Below are 18,645 nucleotides of genomic sequence, written 5' to 3'. Positions count from 1 at the left end.
ACATTCACAAGGCTGCAATTATAGCTTTACCATAATGAGTGTAACTCTGTGACCAGAAAAACTGCAAGAATATTATATTTTCCATGGAATACTTCTTCCTTCATGGATGTTTGGCTTGAAATCTGGATTTTATATTGCAGTGTTTTGGCATTATCTCACACTTCCACCTTAAGGCTGATCTATATAAGTACTTTAACTTGGCTTCTTCTTTTAGGTGTACAAATAAAAGTTACTTCATCTTTTCCAAGCTTGAGTAATTGCACCCAACAGTAGGCACGTAAACGCTTTCTATCATTTGATGTTTATAATCTTTCCTTTGCATTCAGTGGTACTCCTTTGGGTATCGTCAGCCACGAAGAAAACAGAGGCAGCTTTTTTCTTTTTTTCAGATTAGATTATTGTCGTTATTAGGCAAGATCCCCAGGGTCTCACTGAGCTGTGCTTCTCCAGGCAGGCTTGGCAAGACATATCCTAACCCACGCTGCCTGATGACAACCACCATGAGATACCAGTCTCACCACCCACTGGGGGCTCCTCTGGCACATGTTTGTGGAAGGTTCCTGGCTCATCTGAACTGGAGAAGCAGCAAAAAAAACCTTCAGAGGAAACAAGAGATCTTGCTTCATAGTCAACCAAGCATGAAATACAGTGTATCTCTAAGTGTGGGAAGAGCTTAGGAAAGGGAAGGAAAACAACATCTGAATTGTTAAAATGTTACTTCTCATAGATGTAAAAGATGAGTTGGTAAGAGTAACCAGAGGTTGCTGAGTAGTGGGTGGTCCTCCTTAGTGGATGTACCAACTTTAATGAGCTCTGGTGAGGAAAAGGTCACAATCTTGACAGGAAAGTGCCGGAACAAGAATATTTCTTTGAGGGCCCAAGCCTGTTCACAACTTTTTCTCAGTAGTACTTGTGTAAGCAGTATGCCTGATGTTAATGTGATTATCTAAAGGCAACTCATACAAATAAGGGCTGGGATTCATGCCTAGTAATCTGTCTAATCTGGCATTCTTTCTTCTTCAGCTGCACTAGATGTTTTCCAGCAGATGACTCCCAAATAGTATTTCCAAAATACACTGATATCCTGGGGGAAATTCTATCACAGCCTACAAAATCTTTCCTGAGACATGAGTATTTATCAAGTTCTATGCAGACAAAGCAGAAGGTTCTCAAGGGAAAGTGCAACATCAGGAGGGCCACAGTTCAGTCTAAGAGTTCCTATCTAAGCACTGATGTTATGTGGACTGTACTAAAAGTGTATGTTTCCTTAATAGGGTACAAAGCAGTGTTCGTGACCTATGGCTCAGGTCTCACTGAAGTAAGAGAACCCTGAGGTATCGTCCCCCAAAATTAAAATACAAACTCCTACCAATATTGCATTTATCCTCACGTACTTGTGGACACAAAATCAGAGTCCTGAAAAGATGTCATGGGTTAGCACAGTTTCGTTTTTCGTTAGAGAGAAAATGCGTTTTTCCCTGACAGGACCTTGAAGTTGCTTTGGTGGGGAAGAGAACAGGGACCTATCAGAAAGCTAGCCAAGACATTGGCAGCTGGTTTAACCACTGAAGATATCAAACATGACTTTGGGCAGTACCCATTTAAAACCGTCATCCCCCGGCAGGTCATCCTCTGCCTTCTAAGATAGCCATGAGGTAACATCGTGGGCAGCAGTGGAGGGCCCGGCTCAGGCCCCGCTGCCCTTGGGCACCCGGGCTGGGCCCGGCCAGAGCTCTGAGAGCCGCTGCCCGCACGGGGAGAGACCCGGGCCGGCTGAGCTGCCTTTCCCAGAGCTGAACCCCTTTCCCCGGCTGAACCCCTTTTCCCCGGCTGAGCCCCCTTTCCCCCGGCTGAACCCCCTTTCCCCCGGCTGAACCCCCTTTCCCCTGGCTGAGCCCCCTTTCCCCTGGCTGAACCCCCTTTCCCCCGGCTGAACCCCCTTTCCCCTGGCTGAACTCCCTTTTCCCCGGCTGAACCCCTTTACCCGGCTGAGCCCCCCCTTTCCCCCGGCTGAGCCCCCTTTCCCCCGGCTGAACCGCCTTTCCCCCGGCTGAACCCCTTTCCCCCGGCTGAGCCCCCTTTCCCCCGGCTGAGCCCCCTTTCCCCCGGCTGAACCCCTTTCCCCGGCTGAACCCCTTTCCCCGGCTGAGCCCCCTTTCCCCCGGCTGCCGGCGGGGAGAGGGGAGGCTGCAGCTCGGCAGTGCCACGTGCTTAGAGCCGCAGCAGAGAGGACCAGGCCATGGCCCAGCTCTGGGGTGGCTGGCAGCCGAGAAAAAAAAATCCTGCAGCTTTGTAACAACTCCGAGCCGAGCCACCCTGAATAAACCGAAGGCCTCCCCCATCAGCGCGGTAGCCTAGGGCAAGAGAGTACATGGCTGCTGCAAGCCTGGGCAGATGTAACCCTTTCCTGGCATCATGGAGCTTCTAAAGCATAACCCTTCCCTGAGAGAGAGAAGAAAGAAAACAGAGGGTATGCAAAAAAGACACCGCATGAAGTCAGTGAATTAGAAGTGAAAGAACTAATAATATTATTGGAATGAGATTGAAGAAGTGGGCATTTTTAACCAGACTTCTCTGGGGTAAACTATGAAGAAATAGACTGTTATCTATAGCATCTTAATGTTATCAGGGAGAATGCTGATTCTGATCAAAATTAGAGACTGATGTAATTGAGCTTTAATTAAGAACTTTAAAGCCCTCGCTCCTAGGTTAAAAGGAGGTCTCAGCCTTTAAGACGAAGATGATTTTAGACTAGAGGAAGCATGCTTAAACAGTACCCCAAATACACTGAGAGGCCCATAAGTAGCCAAGGGAAAGGCTGCTAATAGATAGAACAGCACGATCTGCAAAAACTCCAGGCAGTTGCAGATTTGTGACATTAAGAGCCGCTAGACTATTTTGTCTTGTGGCGAATGTTTCTATGAGATTCTAGAGAGACTCCTCCCAAAAAAATGAGAGATTATGCTTAAATGGTGAAACTAACTGAAAATCACAAGTTGTGTCTTTGTTGTTTTGTAAAAAAGTTAACAGTTTGTAGGGAGAAGGAAAAGTGTTTTGAAGTTTCTTTCTGGTTTAGTTTAGGTTTTCTTTTTCCCAACTTTCTTTCTTTTTTCCATTATTTTAGTGTGTATTAATAAAACTATTTGTTTATTTTTAAGCCTGCTTTGCTTTTTCTCCTAATCTTTCTCCCGAAAAAGAGAATAAACACTAAAACTACTGCACTAAATTTGGCAACCAAAATTTACCGAACATAAAACCACTACAAAAGAACATAAAGGATGTCCTGGTGGGTTAAACCAACATTCAACTATCCCCAGTATCCTTTCTTTAATAATGAGAGATACTCTTTAAAGAGAACAAGCCAGGCATATACATTTCCTTTATTGTTCTCCAGCACCCACAACCACAGTATTAGGGATGCTAGGGAGCATGTCCCTACTAAATTCTTTTGGCATCTCTCTATGAATACACAGTCCATTTAACTGTTTAGTCTCCTCTCCAGTGTGCTGACCCATTTGATTCCAAAACTTCTGCCAGCAGTAAATTCCACAAGTTCACTGTATCTGCTACATAAAAAAGTATATTCCCTTTTATCTTTTCTAAACCAATTTCCTACTGGTTTCAATGATTGCCCCTACTTCTAGCTCTGCAGGATTTGGAAAACATCAATCTTTTTTCATTCTACCCACTGCCCTGATTTTATAAATCCTGATTACATCTGTTGTCTCCAAACTGAGGCTTCTGCTCTGGGTAGCTTCACTTCCTTGTATATGATCCCCAAGAATATGGGATGTGGGTTTCAATGGGACTGTCCTCCCACCTTTCACTCCCTTCTTCAATACATATGCAAGGATCAGCTCTAAGGATCAGACCTAAGACTGCAGTTTCAAAACAAAAATGTCAGCAGTGAGCTAAATTTTCTGATGATTTATCATCATGGCTCAGCACAGAGTTCACTGAATGCCAGACATAGTTCAAGGAAGTGACTGAGAATGGGGAATTCAGCAACTGAAATAAGTTATTGCAAAATCACAGCTTGAGCCACTCTCTGTGTACTCATAAAAGCTGGGATCTCAGAAACACCCTCCTGGGAGGGATGTTGTACCTTGCTTTCTCTTCTTTTTAGTGTGAGAATGATCTGAAGGATGTCTATGATGTGGATTCTCCTGTCCACAAGCTTGCCTATACTGGACCTGAACAAGATTCAACCAGCTCCTCATCCTGTCTTGGTCTATGGCCCTGGGCAGCAGAGAAAGAGATAGAAGAGTGGGCATGAACTGATGCCTAGGAAAGAATAAGGACAGGGCATGTATATATGAACTTCCATCCTAAAGCTTCCCTAGCTTCAAACTGTTTTTCAGACCAGGAAGTTTTGAGGCACATCCAAGTTTTAGGTAATCCTCAGTGTATCTGGTAAATTCAGAGAGGGCAAGAGATCCTATGCCTCTGTCTTTCAGTGAGCTGTTGTCTGAAAAACTTGTCTCTCAGTATGTGCAGGTGAAAACAGGCTGCTCTGTACAAGCACAAAGTGGTGAGAGGTATCAGAGATCTGCTGTCTATCATAGGATGACAAATATTAGGGAAAGGGTCTGAAAATATACACAGACAAACAAAATCCCTCTTTTGACTCAAGAAACTTTCATCCTCATGAGTTATTTTCAGTTAGCTGAAAACACCAAAATATGACTAATAAGCCACTTCAAATAACTTTGAAATCCCTTAGAGTTTCACTCTGACTTCATGAACTACTTTAAAATCCACATGCTTATTATAAAGATGGATAATTTGGGATATATCAGAAGCAGAGCACAGATAGTGGTCCCCATCTGGATTTAGACCAAGGATTCCTGAGGTAGTGAAGAGAAAAGCCTCCATTTCTTCAGATGAAATCTATCAGCTTTTGAGAACTCAGCTGGAAAAACCAAACTACTACACTGAGCAGAACTCAAGGCAGTTTAATCACTCACTCTTAACATCATTTACAGCTCTTTGATTATGCCTAGTGAGCAAAAGCAATCTAACATGCTCTTTCAAATCACTGTATATCACAACCCCATTCTTGCACTTTGTTTCTATTGATCTCTCCACCTTTACATTGGTAAGAGGTTCTATTTACCTCTCTAACCTTTAGGTCGCTAAAACCTAATTTCTCACTCCAATATTGTGGATATTGTCAGCTTGCAAGGCCCAGAGGAAGGTTTCAGCAGGCATGTACTTATTTCAGTGTTTTCTGGATTCAGCATCTGGGAAAGATTCCCAAGATACCACTGACCAACCATAATTATGAGTTGCATTTCCCCAGATTTACCAAGAATTTCAATTGGTGCCATATCCAAGGGTTTCTTGCAGGCAAAGTTTCCTGACAAGTCAAAGAAAATGCACAGCTTCAGGTTCTCTCACTTTTTTTTGTTGATGCCTATAGAGACTCTCCCCAGCCTCCCACCTGGTCATGTAATCCCATCTCTTCCTTTGTGTCCTGATGCTTTGTAAACACTCCTGACATAACTAATTTAAACAAATGACTGATTGAATGAATTCAATATAAAGCATTACATTTTTCTGCCTGGTAATGCTTCTGCAGGTCTACTGAGTTGACTCAGTCATTGAGGACTGGGAGAGACAGAGCAAAACTCATCAATTACTTCACAAAATAACAGACTGGAACACAAAACTGAAAATGAAGAGGACCTTTTGGCAGCAGTGACCTGTTAAATTTGAGCACCATCTCCTGTGAAATCACTGCCTAAGAACCTATCTCTTTTTCCTTTGCAGGCTTTAGTCCATGTTCATATATGTTTAGTTCGTAGAAAAGGCCTTAAATTTGTGTGGCTGCCTGTCAGATTACTTCATAGTTATTATTAAAAGCAGTAACTCTGCCTTTTACTATTTGATTGGTGATTCCAGATCTAAGCTTTCATACTAAATTTTCATGGAAGTGCAGTGTAATAACCCACAAAGTCAGCCCAGAAGGCTATACTTCAGTCTGTACATCAACCTCCTCAGCTTTTAAAAACAACCTTCTGTTACTTTGACACCACTATCCTCACTGCTTATCTACATATGTGTGTGTATATAAAAGCTTACAGAATTAATCTGTAACAATTACTTTTTTATACTGGAACATGCCAACTGACTTCTTCCTCTATTAACTACAGATTATTAAACCTGAAGCCTCTGAACCTGCATTTCAGAAACAGTACTTTGTCTCCTCTTCCTTTTCCATAATCCCACCCAATGAGGAGAACAACATTTGCACAAAAATATTCCAAAACTTCACCTGTCTCAGGGTGCTTGGCTGCTCTCTTCTCCCCATCCCAGCACCTTTTCTTCTGTCTGTGGGATTTCAGAGGCATTCTTACATTCCACAGATCTGTTCTGGTACCATATTACATTCTGGGATAGCAATTAGCATTAAATCTTACTTGAAGCATATGACTATGAGTAGCCCTTAGTGTCAATACAATAAGACAAAAAAAAAGCATAAACAGATTACCACAGAGAAGGGTTTTTATGTGCTTGGCATCCTGCCAACACCTTTCTCTAACAACAGGTAGCCACAGCAAAAATGTTCCCAGGGAGGGAGATGGGCTGTGTTATACAAGCCTCTTAGAGATTTCTTATTTTAGACATGACATAAGCAAAGTAAGGCACAAGCTCAGACTTCCTCAGAGAAGAATGCCTACATTCAGGTGAGAATGTAGCTGGGGCTAACACAAGGTCACACATAATCAATACCAGTGAAACTTTCTAGGCACAGGGCTGTACAATTTTAGGAAGCCTCCACTCAACACTTTTAACTATTTTTCTCTTCTGGTCGCATTCTCCTGAAGATGGAAAAATATATCCCTGAAACTAAGGCAATTTGCTTGCCAGATTTGAGAGTTTATTTTTCCCAAGCAAAGAGGTGCTAGGGGCTGTTAAGTGAAATGGTTATGTTTATAGTAGACAAAACCATGTATTCTTGCCTAAAATCATCCTTGTAGTTGGCTCGATTGTAAATTAACTTTCCAAAACCAAAGCAAACAAATCATAATACAAAACAAAACAAACTAAAATAAAACAGCTGGAAGCAGACACCCACCCAACAGGGGAAATTTCAGCTCAGATTGGCAGTAACAAGCAAGTGAAAACTATACTAGAAAGCACGCAGCAATAGTAACACTGGCTATGCTGCTAGCTCTGTTATAGCTCACTGTAAGGACTAAGGTGTTTGATTTGTCACGCTACCAGAAAACTAATTTAATTAATTCTCCTCCCATCTGTGCTGTAAAGTACAGCAACCATTTCACATCAGACAATAGTTAAGTACAACCTTAGGGAAAACAGTACCAAATACTTTTTGTAATTGAAAATTGAAGGCAACATAACAAGCAGCATATAATTATGTGAATTCAAATTTTACCCAGATTTCACGGTTACCCAGTCTGCTTAAGTGATGAGTATCATTGAATCAGTAAGCACAACTGGTCGTTATCCTAGAGGTGCCAAAAGATACTGTATTAGTTACATCTTGGAATCCCCTCAAATAGACTTGCATGGTTCTGCTCCATTTAATTCCCTGATTATTTTACTGTGTTTTTCAAGAGCCGCAAGCATCATAATACTTCATCACGAAATCCAAGATTTCTGGATTTCAGCTTATGAATCCACTTTTTGTTTGTATTTTGGAGACATCCTGCCCTCAAGTGTCCTATGTTTGTTTCCCGAAGTTGCTGTACCTTCAGTCTTCCTTCCCACAGACACTGTGGTGAGATAAGGACAGCAGTTCTGTTTTCCACTGAGCAGACAGACTTGGACAGCTTACATGGAGTGGGTTTGTATTGCAGCAGTTAAACACTACCAGAAAAAAACAAATGGAATGTTAGGAGTGGAAATCAGATATGTTAACCCTAATGAGAATGCTGATTTGCTTTCCAGTTCGCTTTTTGGAGCGGAAAACTCCCACACCTTTAAGCAAAGAAATCTAAAGGAAACACAGGATTTTGGCAGAGATTTTCAAATTACCCCCGAAGAAGGCAGGTATCCAAGTTCTATCACATGGCATTGTGAGTCTCTCCCTGTTGTGGCCATGTTTATGCTCAGTCTGTTTGTGGGAACAAGGGAAGTGTGGGGAATGTCACACACACAGGCACCCCTGTATCACCCCTGAAGGACATGTCCTGTGCTGGTCAAGAATCACTCACTTGAGAAAAAGTTAAAGAAACACTGTGGAGGGGGACAAAATACAGACAAAAATAACTTGTGGTGGAAGAGGTCCAGCAAACAGGGCTAGCAGACAAGAAGTCAGGGTGTTAAAATAACCACATCAAGCAGTTTCATAAATTAGCTACGTGTTTAGTATCACAGTGTTGGGTCTTGTGCCTGATGTTTTCCCTGACAAACACATCCGAGCATTCAGCCTACGTGCCTGCTCACCTGACTTCTTGTAGCAGCGCGCAGACTTTCAAAAAACACAAGCAAGGAGAGAGAGGAACCTGCTTATGAGAGGGGCAGGAGGCAGAAGCGTGGCTGGCACAGCAATGAGTGTCCATTGCTGGGTCACAGGGTGACTGCGGGGGCTGCAGGCAGCAGACCCTCACCCTGCCCCTGCCCAGGTGGGATGGGCGTGCTTTGGGGACAAGTAGATCTGCAGATGGGACTCCTTCATTTATGAGTTCCTCCATCCCAAACACATCAAGGAAAGGGGGGTTGGCCTTAAAAGAGTAAAATATCCACGGACCTTTCCAGAGCCTCAAGAGCTGGATAAGGAGTCTCAAGACGGAGATGCCCACCCTGGAGTAGGACACAGTCACAGAGGGGCCCCAACAAACAGAATGTGCTGCCCTGCACCTGCACGGCCACGACTCACAGAATCACATAACTGCTGGGGGTGGAAGGGACCTGTGCAGATCATCTAGTCCATTATTAGCACCATGCTCTGAGCTGAAACTTCGTGTGGTTTAGTTCATGGCCATTGCTCCTTGTCCTGTTTCTGTGCACCACCAGGGAGTCTCGCACCACCCTCTCAACACCCAGCTTTAATTTATATGCATGAATCCTCTTCATTCTTCTCTAGACAGAACAAACCCAAGTCCTGCAGTCTCTCCTTATAAAAGAGATCCTCCAGACCCCTAGTCATCTTGGTGGCCTCCGCTGGACTCCCTCCAGTAGTTCCACGTCTCTCTTTTACTGCAGAGCCCAGAACTGCACTCTGCACTCCAGATGTGGCCCCACTAGGGCCAAGTAGGAGGGAGAAGGGGGGATCGCCTCCCGTTGGCCACGCTCTTCCCCACGCACCCCATGATACCATTGCCCTCCTGGCCGCGAGGGCACTGCCGCCTCTTTGTCACCCACTCGTCCCCCGCGGCCCGGCTCCGCCAAGCGCCGCCAGCCGCCGCTCCGCCAGCGGCGCTGCGAGCGGGCCGGGCCGGGCAGGGCCGCGCCGCCGCCGTAACGGCGACAGGCGCCCGCCTTCCGCGGCCGAGGGGCTGGGCCGGAGCCCCACGGGGCCCGGCAGGCGAGGGAGGCGGGGCCGGGGCCGGGGCCGGGGCAGGTCGGAGGGCGGCGCGGCGGGACGAGGTACGGCAGAACGGAGCTGTGGCGGGGGGCGAGCGGGCGCTGGGCGCGGCGCGGGGCCGCCCCCCGCAGGCCCCTGCCTTCGCCCGCTGCAAGCGACGCGCGGGCTGCGGGCCCCGGCGGGGGGCGGCCGCGAAGGCCAGGCACATCGAAGGCCCGGGGATTCCCCGTCCCCTGCATCCCTGGCCCCCGCCTCTGCAGACCTCGTTCTACGGGGTGCCGTGGCCCCCCGAGCCCACCTATTGTCATAAGGGGCTACGACTTGGGAAGGAGTGCGCTCGCTGCGAGTTGCTTTCTTTTAATACTAAAAACATGAAATGCTGAGCAAGCACTCTTTGCTGCCGTACCGCACTTTAACACTGTGGTCGAGGAAACACGCGCTGAGTTGTAAAGAAGGATGTGCTTAATTAAGTATACGTTTAATCTGGGAGGAGGGGAAAGGTGTGTCCCACCGACTGATGGGAGAGGGCCGTGGCGCTGCTGGGGCTCTCTGGCTGCAGGGCACTGCCATCCATGACTTTCCACGGCACTGCCGGGGAAGTAAGGACCAGCATCACAACAAAACCTTAAACGCTTGCTGCGGAACAGAAGCCTCACTTCAGACAATGCGTCAAAATGTAAAGATGAAATAAAAGGGGCATAGATACAGGTTGAAGGAGCTGTATGTATAGCTTTCCAAAACAGCCTATGTTTCTGTCTGGAAACTTTGAATAGTCTCTGAAAATTCATATTTTTGCCTGGTGCAGGGTTTGTTACGTGCTGCTTGAAATGCTGCAGGAACAGTGTGGTTGAAAGGAGATGAAAGCACTGAGCTGAGCACTCAGAAGACCTGTATGTATCCATAGTGTGCACTCAGCCACATGGCACAAGTGCAACAAAACATACTTTGGACGGTGTCAAGCTTTTTGCCTGCATACATGTATTTGTGACTGGGGAAAATGTATGCCACATATATCCCAAAAAATCCCCTAATGGAAATATGGTATACCCAGATACTGGGGTGTAAGGAAGGGCAGCAGTTACTGAAAGGATGGTACAATAGCCAAGGGCACACCTTCCCCTTCTGAATATTTTGACACAGTAGTCAAACACAATTTAGGAGAGCATAGTATTATTTAGAAGCATTTAAGTAATGAATTCTTTTTTACCAGGAGGAAGGAGTCTGCCATCAGTTGCAATATGTCTGTTTTTTTTTCCAGAGTTGGGACCATGGCTGTTGACTGGATTGGTTTTGCATATGCTTCATTGCTGGTGGTTGGAGGTGTAGTAGCGTACACTCGTAAAGGTTAGTACTGGGACAGAAGGGTTTGGAAATCAAGCATTTGATTTCTTCTATGCAGTATGAGACATGAAAACTCTGCTGTAATTGGCACAGCTGCATTTTACATCCATCGTGTGCTGCTATAAATGCACTGACTCTCATGAGATGTTCTTGGGCCAGCTTAAGCATTTAAGTGAGTTTGTTTTCAGGGCAAAGAGTGGGGGTTGTCATGTTATCTTTGACCTTAAATGCCTTTTGGGCTTTCTCATCTCCTTTTAATCATTCCTATATTGAGCACAGTATGTCCTTGATTAAAGCTTATTTTCTGTAGAGAATTCTAGGGTTGATTCTGACATTTCCAGATGCACGGTGGGAAAAAGCCCTTTACTTGTGTGCTCTGAGTTGATGATTAATTCTCTGCTGCTGTTAGAACTGTGCCTTTTCACCGTAAGATGACGAGCCAGGTTTTAGGTGGCAGTGTAATACCACAAAGCGCAGTTCGGGTGTTCCAGGGATTTTCGCCGTCCCGCGGGTGGCAGCGCCGTGCCCGAGCTCAGCACCCGGCAGAGGTCGCAGCGGTACCGAGGACGGGCGGCGAGAGCTGCAGGCGGCTTCCGTCAGCTCTCCGCATCGCGCTCCGGCCCTGTCCGTCACGACTCTTGTGGTTTAGGGTCACCGTCTCCCTTCGTAGTGTGCACATGCTTTGCTCTCGGAGACACGGTTCCACGCCTGAATTTCTGAAAACGCTCTGTTTCTGTGTTTGCAGCCAGTTGCACTCACTGACTATCCCATTCACCTGTTCTCTTCACTCTTAATACTTGGTCAATCCTCGTGGCTAATCTAGATTACTTTTTATTGGTTATGATTTACGTTTTCTTGCAAAGTCTTGATTAAAAATACTCAAAACAAAAGGATTGGGACCTAAATTACATTGGGGGTCTGGATTCTTTATTTATAAATATCTGGGGATCAGCTTAATTCAAATAATGTCTGCTGTGCAGATTCTACACTTCTATCATATGGTACCAAGACAAATGTCTGTTCAGAAATCTAAATATATTAGGGATATATCCAGAACTTATTAACCAGTTTTTCAATAGCACTGCAAGAAGATTTCAAGTCACTTTTAGAAGTCCTCTTTTCATCCTCACTGCCATTTATTTATTTATTTATTTATTTATTCATTCATTCATTCTTTATTCATTAAATGTGATGTTAGTGATAGCAATTCTTTGTCCAGGATTGATGTCAGTCTGAAAGGTCTGACATTATGACCACACATGTTTTCCAATTTACTCTTTATATATATTGACACATTTCTACCATTTTTGGAGACTCACAAGTGCTGTAAGATATAGTTAAAATGAACAGACAGTTCAGAGGAATTACAAAAATCCTTCTTAAATATAATAGAGAAAATAGCCCAATTTAGGGTTGTATTTTTCCCAAGTTACAAGTATTACTGGATCCTGATCACCTCTACCTTAGCTGACTTTGCTCCTAATGCCACACATTAGAATGACCCAGTTACAGGAATATTACCTCTCTATTCACACTGGGTGAAACTGGAATGTGGCAAAATCAGTTCTATTGTTAATATATTTGGATAATACTATGTAGAGAGACAACTGCCTCATAAAGATTGAGCTTAAAGACGTATTGAGAAATAACACTTGAATGATTTCTTGCAGGCAGTAAAATCTCTTTAGCTGCTGGACTCACCTTTGGCTCTGTGGCTGGTTATGGAGCTTACTGTGTAACATGTGATCCAAGAAATGTGAAGATATCATTGTGTAAGTGTTTCACTACAGTAAACAAGCAAACAAACAAACAAGCAGCATCCTGAACTGCATGTAAAATTCTCTTTTTAGTAAATTTTGGGTATTGCTTTGGTGTAAATGTTGGGTTTTAAGTAGAGTTCAACACTCCAGCTTAGCTTGCAAAGTTCAGGAGCCTTTTACAAGGTAATGCAGTTCATTGACTCAAAGCCAGCACGTGTGTGTTTACCACCTGGCAGCACTTCCTTTTATGAGATGGTTGCCTAACATTGCACATATTGTGAAATCCACCTGGGAAACAGGAGGTAGTACTTCAATAAAATCATTTGAGTTATAGATTAGAATTTTGCAATTTGAGCAGTAAAATAATGTGAGATCCAGTGTTGCATAATGTGACATATCCTCAGCTCCCAGTGAATGGAACAGTTTGACTTAGTGCTTTTCCTTTGCTGCTAAGAAAGACAGGCTACAAACTATGCAACAATTGTCATGCCAGCTAGTTTGCTGTGAAAACCTCATGGAGGCAAAAAACTACAGTCCCCAAGGGGGACATAAACCTCACATAAGTGATTTGCAATTAGAGCTGTTGGGAGCTTGTCTCACTCACGGTTTTAGCTAAGGTGGTTTAGGCTGTGGTTTCACATGCAGAAATGCATTTAAAATACATTTAACCCAGATTGTGTGAGTAAACAATTGTTTTTTCTCAGCTTAGAATTTGTGGTATATTGTCCATTCTGGCTTTGTGCTTTGCATCAGTCACAGTTATAAAAATTTCCACTTTAAAAAAATGTTGAGTAGCATTGACAGCAAAGTGTTCCCAGCAAGTTCTGTAGTAAAGGTGGTAATTGTGGACCTGATCTGATTAGATGGTCTTAAATGGGATTTCCAGTTTTTTCAACATGACCTTGCTCAGATTAAGTTATCCCACTGTTTAAAAAAAAACAGAACTTCTTTCGGAATGAAGACATAACCATAAATATATGTAAATTTATAATCATTTAGTGTGAGATGCTTTTAAGTAGCATATGATATTATACTTCTATGGGTCAATTAAGTCACTAAGTTGGAGCCAGAATTTATGGGAAAGAAGACTCATTAAAACTTAATATATGTTGCCTGTTTCCCAGTTTCCAGGTTTGGAAGGGACTAATACAAAATTTTCCATTAATGTGCTTTTGAATCTCTGATGTCTAAAATAGTCAGTGTTTTGCATTTCATGTAGTTGTAGGCATGTGAGGACATTCTGAAGTGGAGAAATATATGTTACTTATTTAGAAGTTACAGCAATGAGATGAGATGATGATGAGATGAGATGAGATGAGATGAGATGAGATGAGATGAGATGAGATGAGATGAGATGAGATGAGATGAGATGAGATGAGATCCTGCCTTAGAAAGTTCTTCTTACATAAAGTAAAAGGAACAAAGACTTTTTAAAGCAGTCTTAGTTTAGGATGTTTACAAAGAAATGGGTTTTTTTTCTTTTTATTATAAATGTGTATTGCTTTTGTGGAAAACTAGAATGTTTTCACTTACTCCCAACATGCCAAAATGTGAAAAGCAGCTAGAGCACAAATGAAAGATGGAAATTAAGTGCATGGAAGAAAGTGGCCACTCTGAACTTAGAAACCACTACAGTAAATTTACATGTAAAATAAAACAAGCACCCAAACCTTTAAAAGGTTAGGAAATCTAAAAACAACCCATCCATCCAAACCATAATTATTGACAGTATTTCTCACCTATGCAAGACTCTCCTACAGTAATTTCAGTAATATTTTAGTACAAGACCTTGATAGTAAGGTTGTTTTAACTTGTCCTACATACAAAGAGTTTGTGGCCTATGGGTACCCCAGGAAAATTCTCTTAGTTGTTTTATAAATTATTATTTCAGGCATTTTCCTGTTTCACCTGAAATAAACTCTGTGGTTTCTTGGATACCTTAATGAATTTTTATGTGTTTGAAGTAGATGTAGAAATTCATATCTCAGTTTACAAGAGTTAGCATTGACAATGCAGGTTGATTCTGATCTGCGTATGATTCACTGGATTGAATTTGTCTTGATTTATTGAATTTCTTTGACTGGTTTAAGGTAAACAGTGAATGTATAGCACTTTCTAAAACCTGGTCTAAAAGTTGAATGTTAAAAAGTCTCAGGAATGTGTTAAAAAGTCTCTGTAACCTGTGAAAAAGCTAGATAATAGCAAATGGGGAAAAAAAAAATAAAAAAAAAGAACATTACAGAGTGAATATGCTTTGTATCTTGTAATAATAAACTCTAAATATACGCAGGACTCTGGCAATACACATGCTGTGGAATAGTTCGCTCTTGAGACATTCCTCAGAGGATCAACGCTACTTGAGTAGAAAATAAGAGCCATGGATAATGGAGCTTTTTTTTTTTTTTTTTTACGGTATCTTTAATGAGTGCACATAGTTGGTACAGTTCTGTAAGATACTTGTAACTGTCAGGGCTTGTTTTATAATGTTGAAGTGAGTTTAAAACTAATTTTTGACACCTGTGAACACAAGACTGACCTCAGGACTGGACAGTGGCATTTGAAGAGAATTAGCCAGATGGTTTAACTGCTCCATAAACAGGGAAGAGAACTGTAACTGCCATTACTTTGGCTGTGAGAGTGACAAAGCCTGGCTGCTCATGAGAAATCCTGCCTCTCTGCCCACTTCTAGGAAACATTTCTTTAGTTCTCTAGGAACAGTTCTTTAATGAAGGCAGCTATCTTTGCAGTTTTATGTGTTCTCCTCAATCTTCTCATTTATGTAGCGCTCTGCAGCCATAGTTCAAGGTGAAATCCCTAAGCCTAAAGAGTTCATTACTGCTTCCATTTTTAGGTGACTACTCCAGGAAGAAGATGCAGTTTCTTTCATGATGTTTGTTTTCTGCTACTTGTGCTGCATTTATTGCCCTCTTGGGCTGCCCACCTCTTGTCACAGGCAAGGATGGTTCCCTCATAGCAAAAGGCTCCAAAGGAATTGTAGTCATGTAGAAGATCCTGATAGCCATATTCTGTAGCAAAAACAGGTGGCAAACCTTCCAATATAGTTTTTAAGGCTCAGCAAATAAAGAGCTAATGTTCTAAAAATAAATGAGAAAAAAAGTTGAATGCTCTAGCTCCTTGAAGTCAGTAAACAGCTGCAATGATCTAGGGTGGTGGGATTTATGTGACACTATTCCTGTAATTCAGTATACATGTTACTGCTATGGCCAAGATTCTTTCTACTTTGTTGGTATCCCCATGAATCTAGATATGAGTGAGTAGAGCTGACTGACTGAAAACTTACCTAGTGTTCATGGAATAGGATTTAGCATTCTACTGACATGGAAATTTTATTTGTAACTAAAAGAAATCATAATGGTGTATTTTGGAAAAGCAAGAATGTTTTTACAGACTCTATTTCTGATCTAATGTTTCACTAAATTGCGGTTCATAGGAAAACAGCAATGACCTTTGATAACTGTGTGTTACTGAGTGGTCCACTGAGAAAGATGAGAATGTAAATGTATTGGCTTGTCTTTCACAGTTTCATCTTTTCTTTTGACCATTATAATGGGAATGAGGTTCAAGAGGTCCAAGAAATTAATGCCAGCTGGACTAGTAGCATGCCTGAGGTAAATACGTATTGCAGATCTTAACGTAAAGATTTCACTGGTTTTCAAATAGTTGCCATTTCACAGCCGATTCAAGGCAGTAGTGGTGGAAGTCACTGTCATTCAGTTACTATACAACTAAAGCAAAATTAGTTTGGAGTCCTGTTTTCAGTAAACTGCTTTTTCATATTACTAGGCAGATGCAGCTGATAAGAAGTGACTTTCTCAGCACAGAAAGGAGAGCTCAGCAGTTAAATATTAATGCATATTGATAAGGCTTTTGGAAGAACCTAGGTAAGCCTAAGTGTTCTCGAATACATACACATGAAATTAGTCTAATTTCATACAACACAGTCATCTTAAAAAAATAAGGCCAACACTTTGGTTTAGAAGTGCTGCATTCAAAACTGCTGGAAGCACAGTACTGTTGAAAACCAGGACATTTTTGACCTAACCTAAGAACTTTGGTCAGTATTAATGCAAATTTTTTTAAAAAAATCTGGCTGTTCCAACTGCTTTATTGCTGCTGTTCAGCATTCTGGAAAATATAATTTTCTGAACTTATTAATTTGGAATTAAATTATGGAGTAAGTTCAAAACTTTTTTCCCAATGAGTCTGTAATGCAAAATATTTTCCAAGCGTTAATCAGAATCCCCATCTTCTGAAGGAATAATAACTGTTGCTTTGTTGCTACCAGATTTAATGTAACACTATTCTGTTTTACTTCAGTTGCATACAGGGAGGAAAAAATCAGAAGCAATTGTCAAGATGCAAAACTTAAGAATCAGGACTTACACTGGAAAATTTTATTGTCCATTATGGGTTGCTTTTCCAGCCTAGGTGGGCTTTGTTTCTCAAGACACTGAGACTGTAGATTTAGACACCTGGAAAGAGGCTTAATAGAGACTCTAGTGTCAGTTATTTATGAATGCACTGTTATTTAATGATGGCTTTCACCGATTTTATTAATGACAGCCATGTTTATATTTTCTTGTTTTGTTTTTTTTTTTTCAGCCTTTTGATGATTTTGAGGCTTGTTTTTATGCTGCTGTAGGAGAATTTAGAACCAAATATGACTGCCATGCCCACCAAACAGACATGCTCTCCATACTTGAAAGATAAGTTTGAACACAAGTCTTATACTGCATTTACGTTTTCTGTAGAAGATCTGTACCTGTTATTTGATTATTGACATGTGCTGATACTTTGAAAGCTTTTTTTTAAAAACCTAAAGTAAGTGTTTTGTGGGTATATTTTGATCTACTTTCATTTAGGCAGTCTATTAACTCATGGGATCTTCCTTTCTAAGTTTTATCTCTTTTAGGGGTGCAGAGCGCCCCAGGAAACTGAATTACTCTTGCACTGTATCTCTGAAAGAATATCTATAAATACATGTTTATGCTAAAAAGGTATCTTGTATTGAAGTATAATTTTGTAATTTCTGAGATTAAATAATGAGCTCCAAATCAAAATAGTCTTGGGCCTGTACTGTGTTGCACTAGAAAACCACCTTCCTTTCCAACACATATTTTTGTTCCCCTGTTTCTAAATATATATATATATATAAAAAAATCAGTGTTCTAATAAAATGTAAAATTTTGGAAGCTTATCAGTTTTTGAAGCAGACAAGTGAGCCATTTTGTCAATGGAAGAGTCTGGTGTTCTGCTTTGTACTCAGTAGTGGTTTAAAACATGTACCATGCTGTAAATTGCCAGAGGTTCCATTGCTGAGGTTCATCCTGCTGCACAGAGAGGTTCCAAGTTCTCAGTACTCTGGAACCGTTTGCCATTCTGACCTCACACAGATTATCTTGCTGAAGTCCCCCCCTGTAAGCAGAAGAGACTGTTCAGTCATAAATGAAGTTGCTTTGATTTGTGTTCAAAATAAATATTCCTAGGGTCTCAAAGCTTCGCTAAGCCTGTCTTTTGGTGTCCAGGGAGTATAAGCAAAATCATTAGCAAGCAGTATGGGTGGGTGCACTCTTGAAGACAAATGGAAATTTTGCTGCTTTTCTTTTTTTTTTTCATACAAGTTTGCTTATGAAGGTTATCATGTATCATGATACCACCTTTGTGGAATGCCTCAGTCCTCTTGGGGGAATTCCCAGTGTCCTGCCTTGGAAGAATGGACCCTAGAGTCTTCCCTGCCTGGGCTGAAGGAACGTCCTCCCCCATGGTGCTTTGCACACTGTGTTGTCTGCCCCGGTCTCTTCTCTCCCCATGCCCCTGGTTCTCGGGGTTTCTCCTTTCCCTGCTTCTCCATTGGTTGTGGTATCCGGGCTGGCCGGTCCTGTTTTCCCTATAGGACACTGCCCTCTGCCATGCCCTTTGTACCGCCCCTCTGCCCTCAGACCATTGGTCCCTGACCCCTGTTGAGGCCAGTGCACAGCACATGGCAAGGTCTTTGTCCCTGACCTCTCTTCAGTGCCAGGAGTAAAC

General features: G+C 42.3%; 1 protein-coding gene across 2 annotated transcripts; it reads left to right on the top strand.

Annotated features, from left to right (window-relative positions):
- Positions 1–9,501: 9,501 nt before the first annotated feature.
- On the top strand, positions 9,502–17,678 carry TMEM14A (transmembrane protein 14A). 2 transcript variants are annotated; one of them, XM_040057421.2, is made up of 5 exons: positions 9,502–9,558; positions 10,755–10,840; positions 12,508–12,609; positions 16,139–16,226; positions 17,221–17,678. In XM_040057421.2, exons 2-5 carry the CDS (start codon positions 10,765–10,767, stop codon positions 17,258–17,260), a joined length of 306 nt encoding a protein of 101 aa, XP_039913355.1. In that variant the 5' UTR covers positions 9,502–9,558; positions 10,755–10,764; the 3' UTR covers positions 17,261–17,678. The 2 variants fall into 2 exon arrangements, with proteins under 2 accessions (XP_039913355.1, XP_039913354.1); XM_040057420.2 differs by lacking the exon at positions 9,502–9,558 and having other exon boundaries at positions 10,735–10,840.
- Positions 17,679–18,645: the final 967 nt, after the last annotated feature.

Source organism: Hirundo rustica, chromosome 3 (assembly GCF_015227805.2).
Source record: "Hirundo rustica isolate bHirRus1 chromosome 3, bHirRus1.pri.v3, whole genome shotgun sequence".
Lineage (NCBI taxonomy): Eukaryota > Metazoa > Chordata > Aves > Passeriformes > Hirundinidae > Hirundo > Hirundo rustica.
Note: the sequence above shows the minus strand (reverse complement) of the source record. Positions and strands in the feature narration are given on the sequence as shown.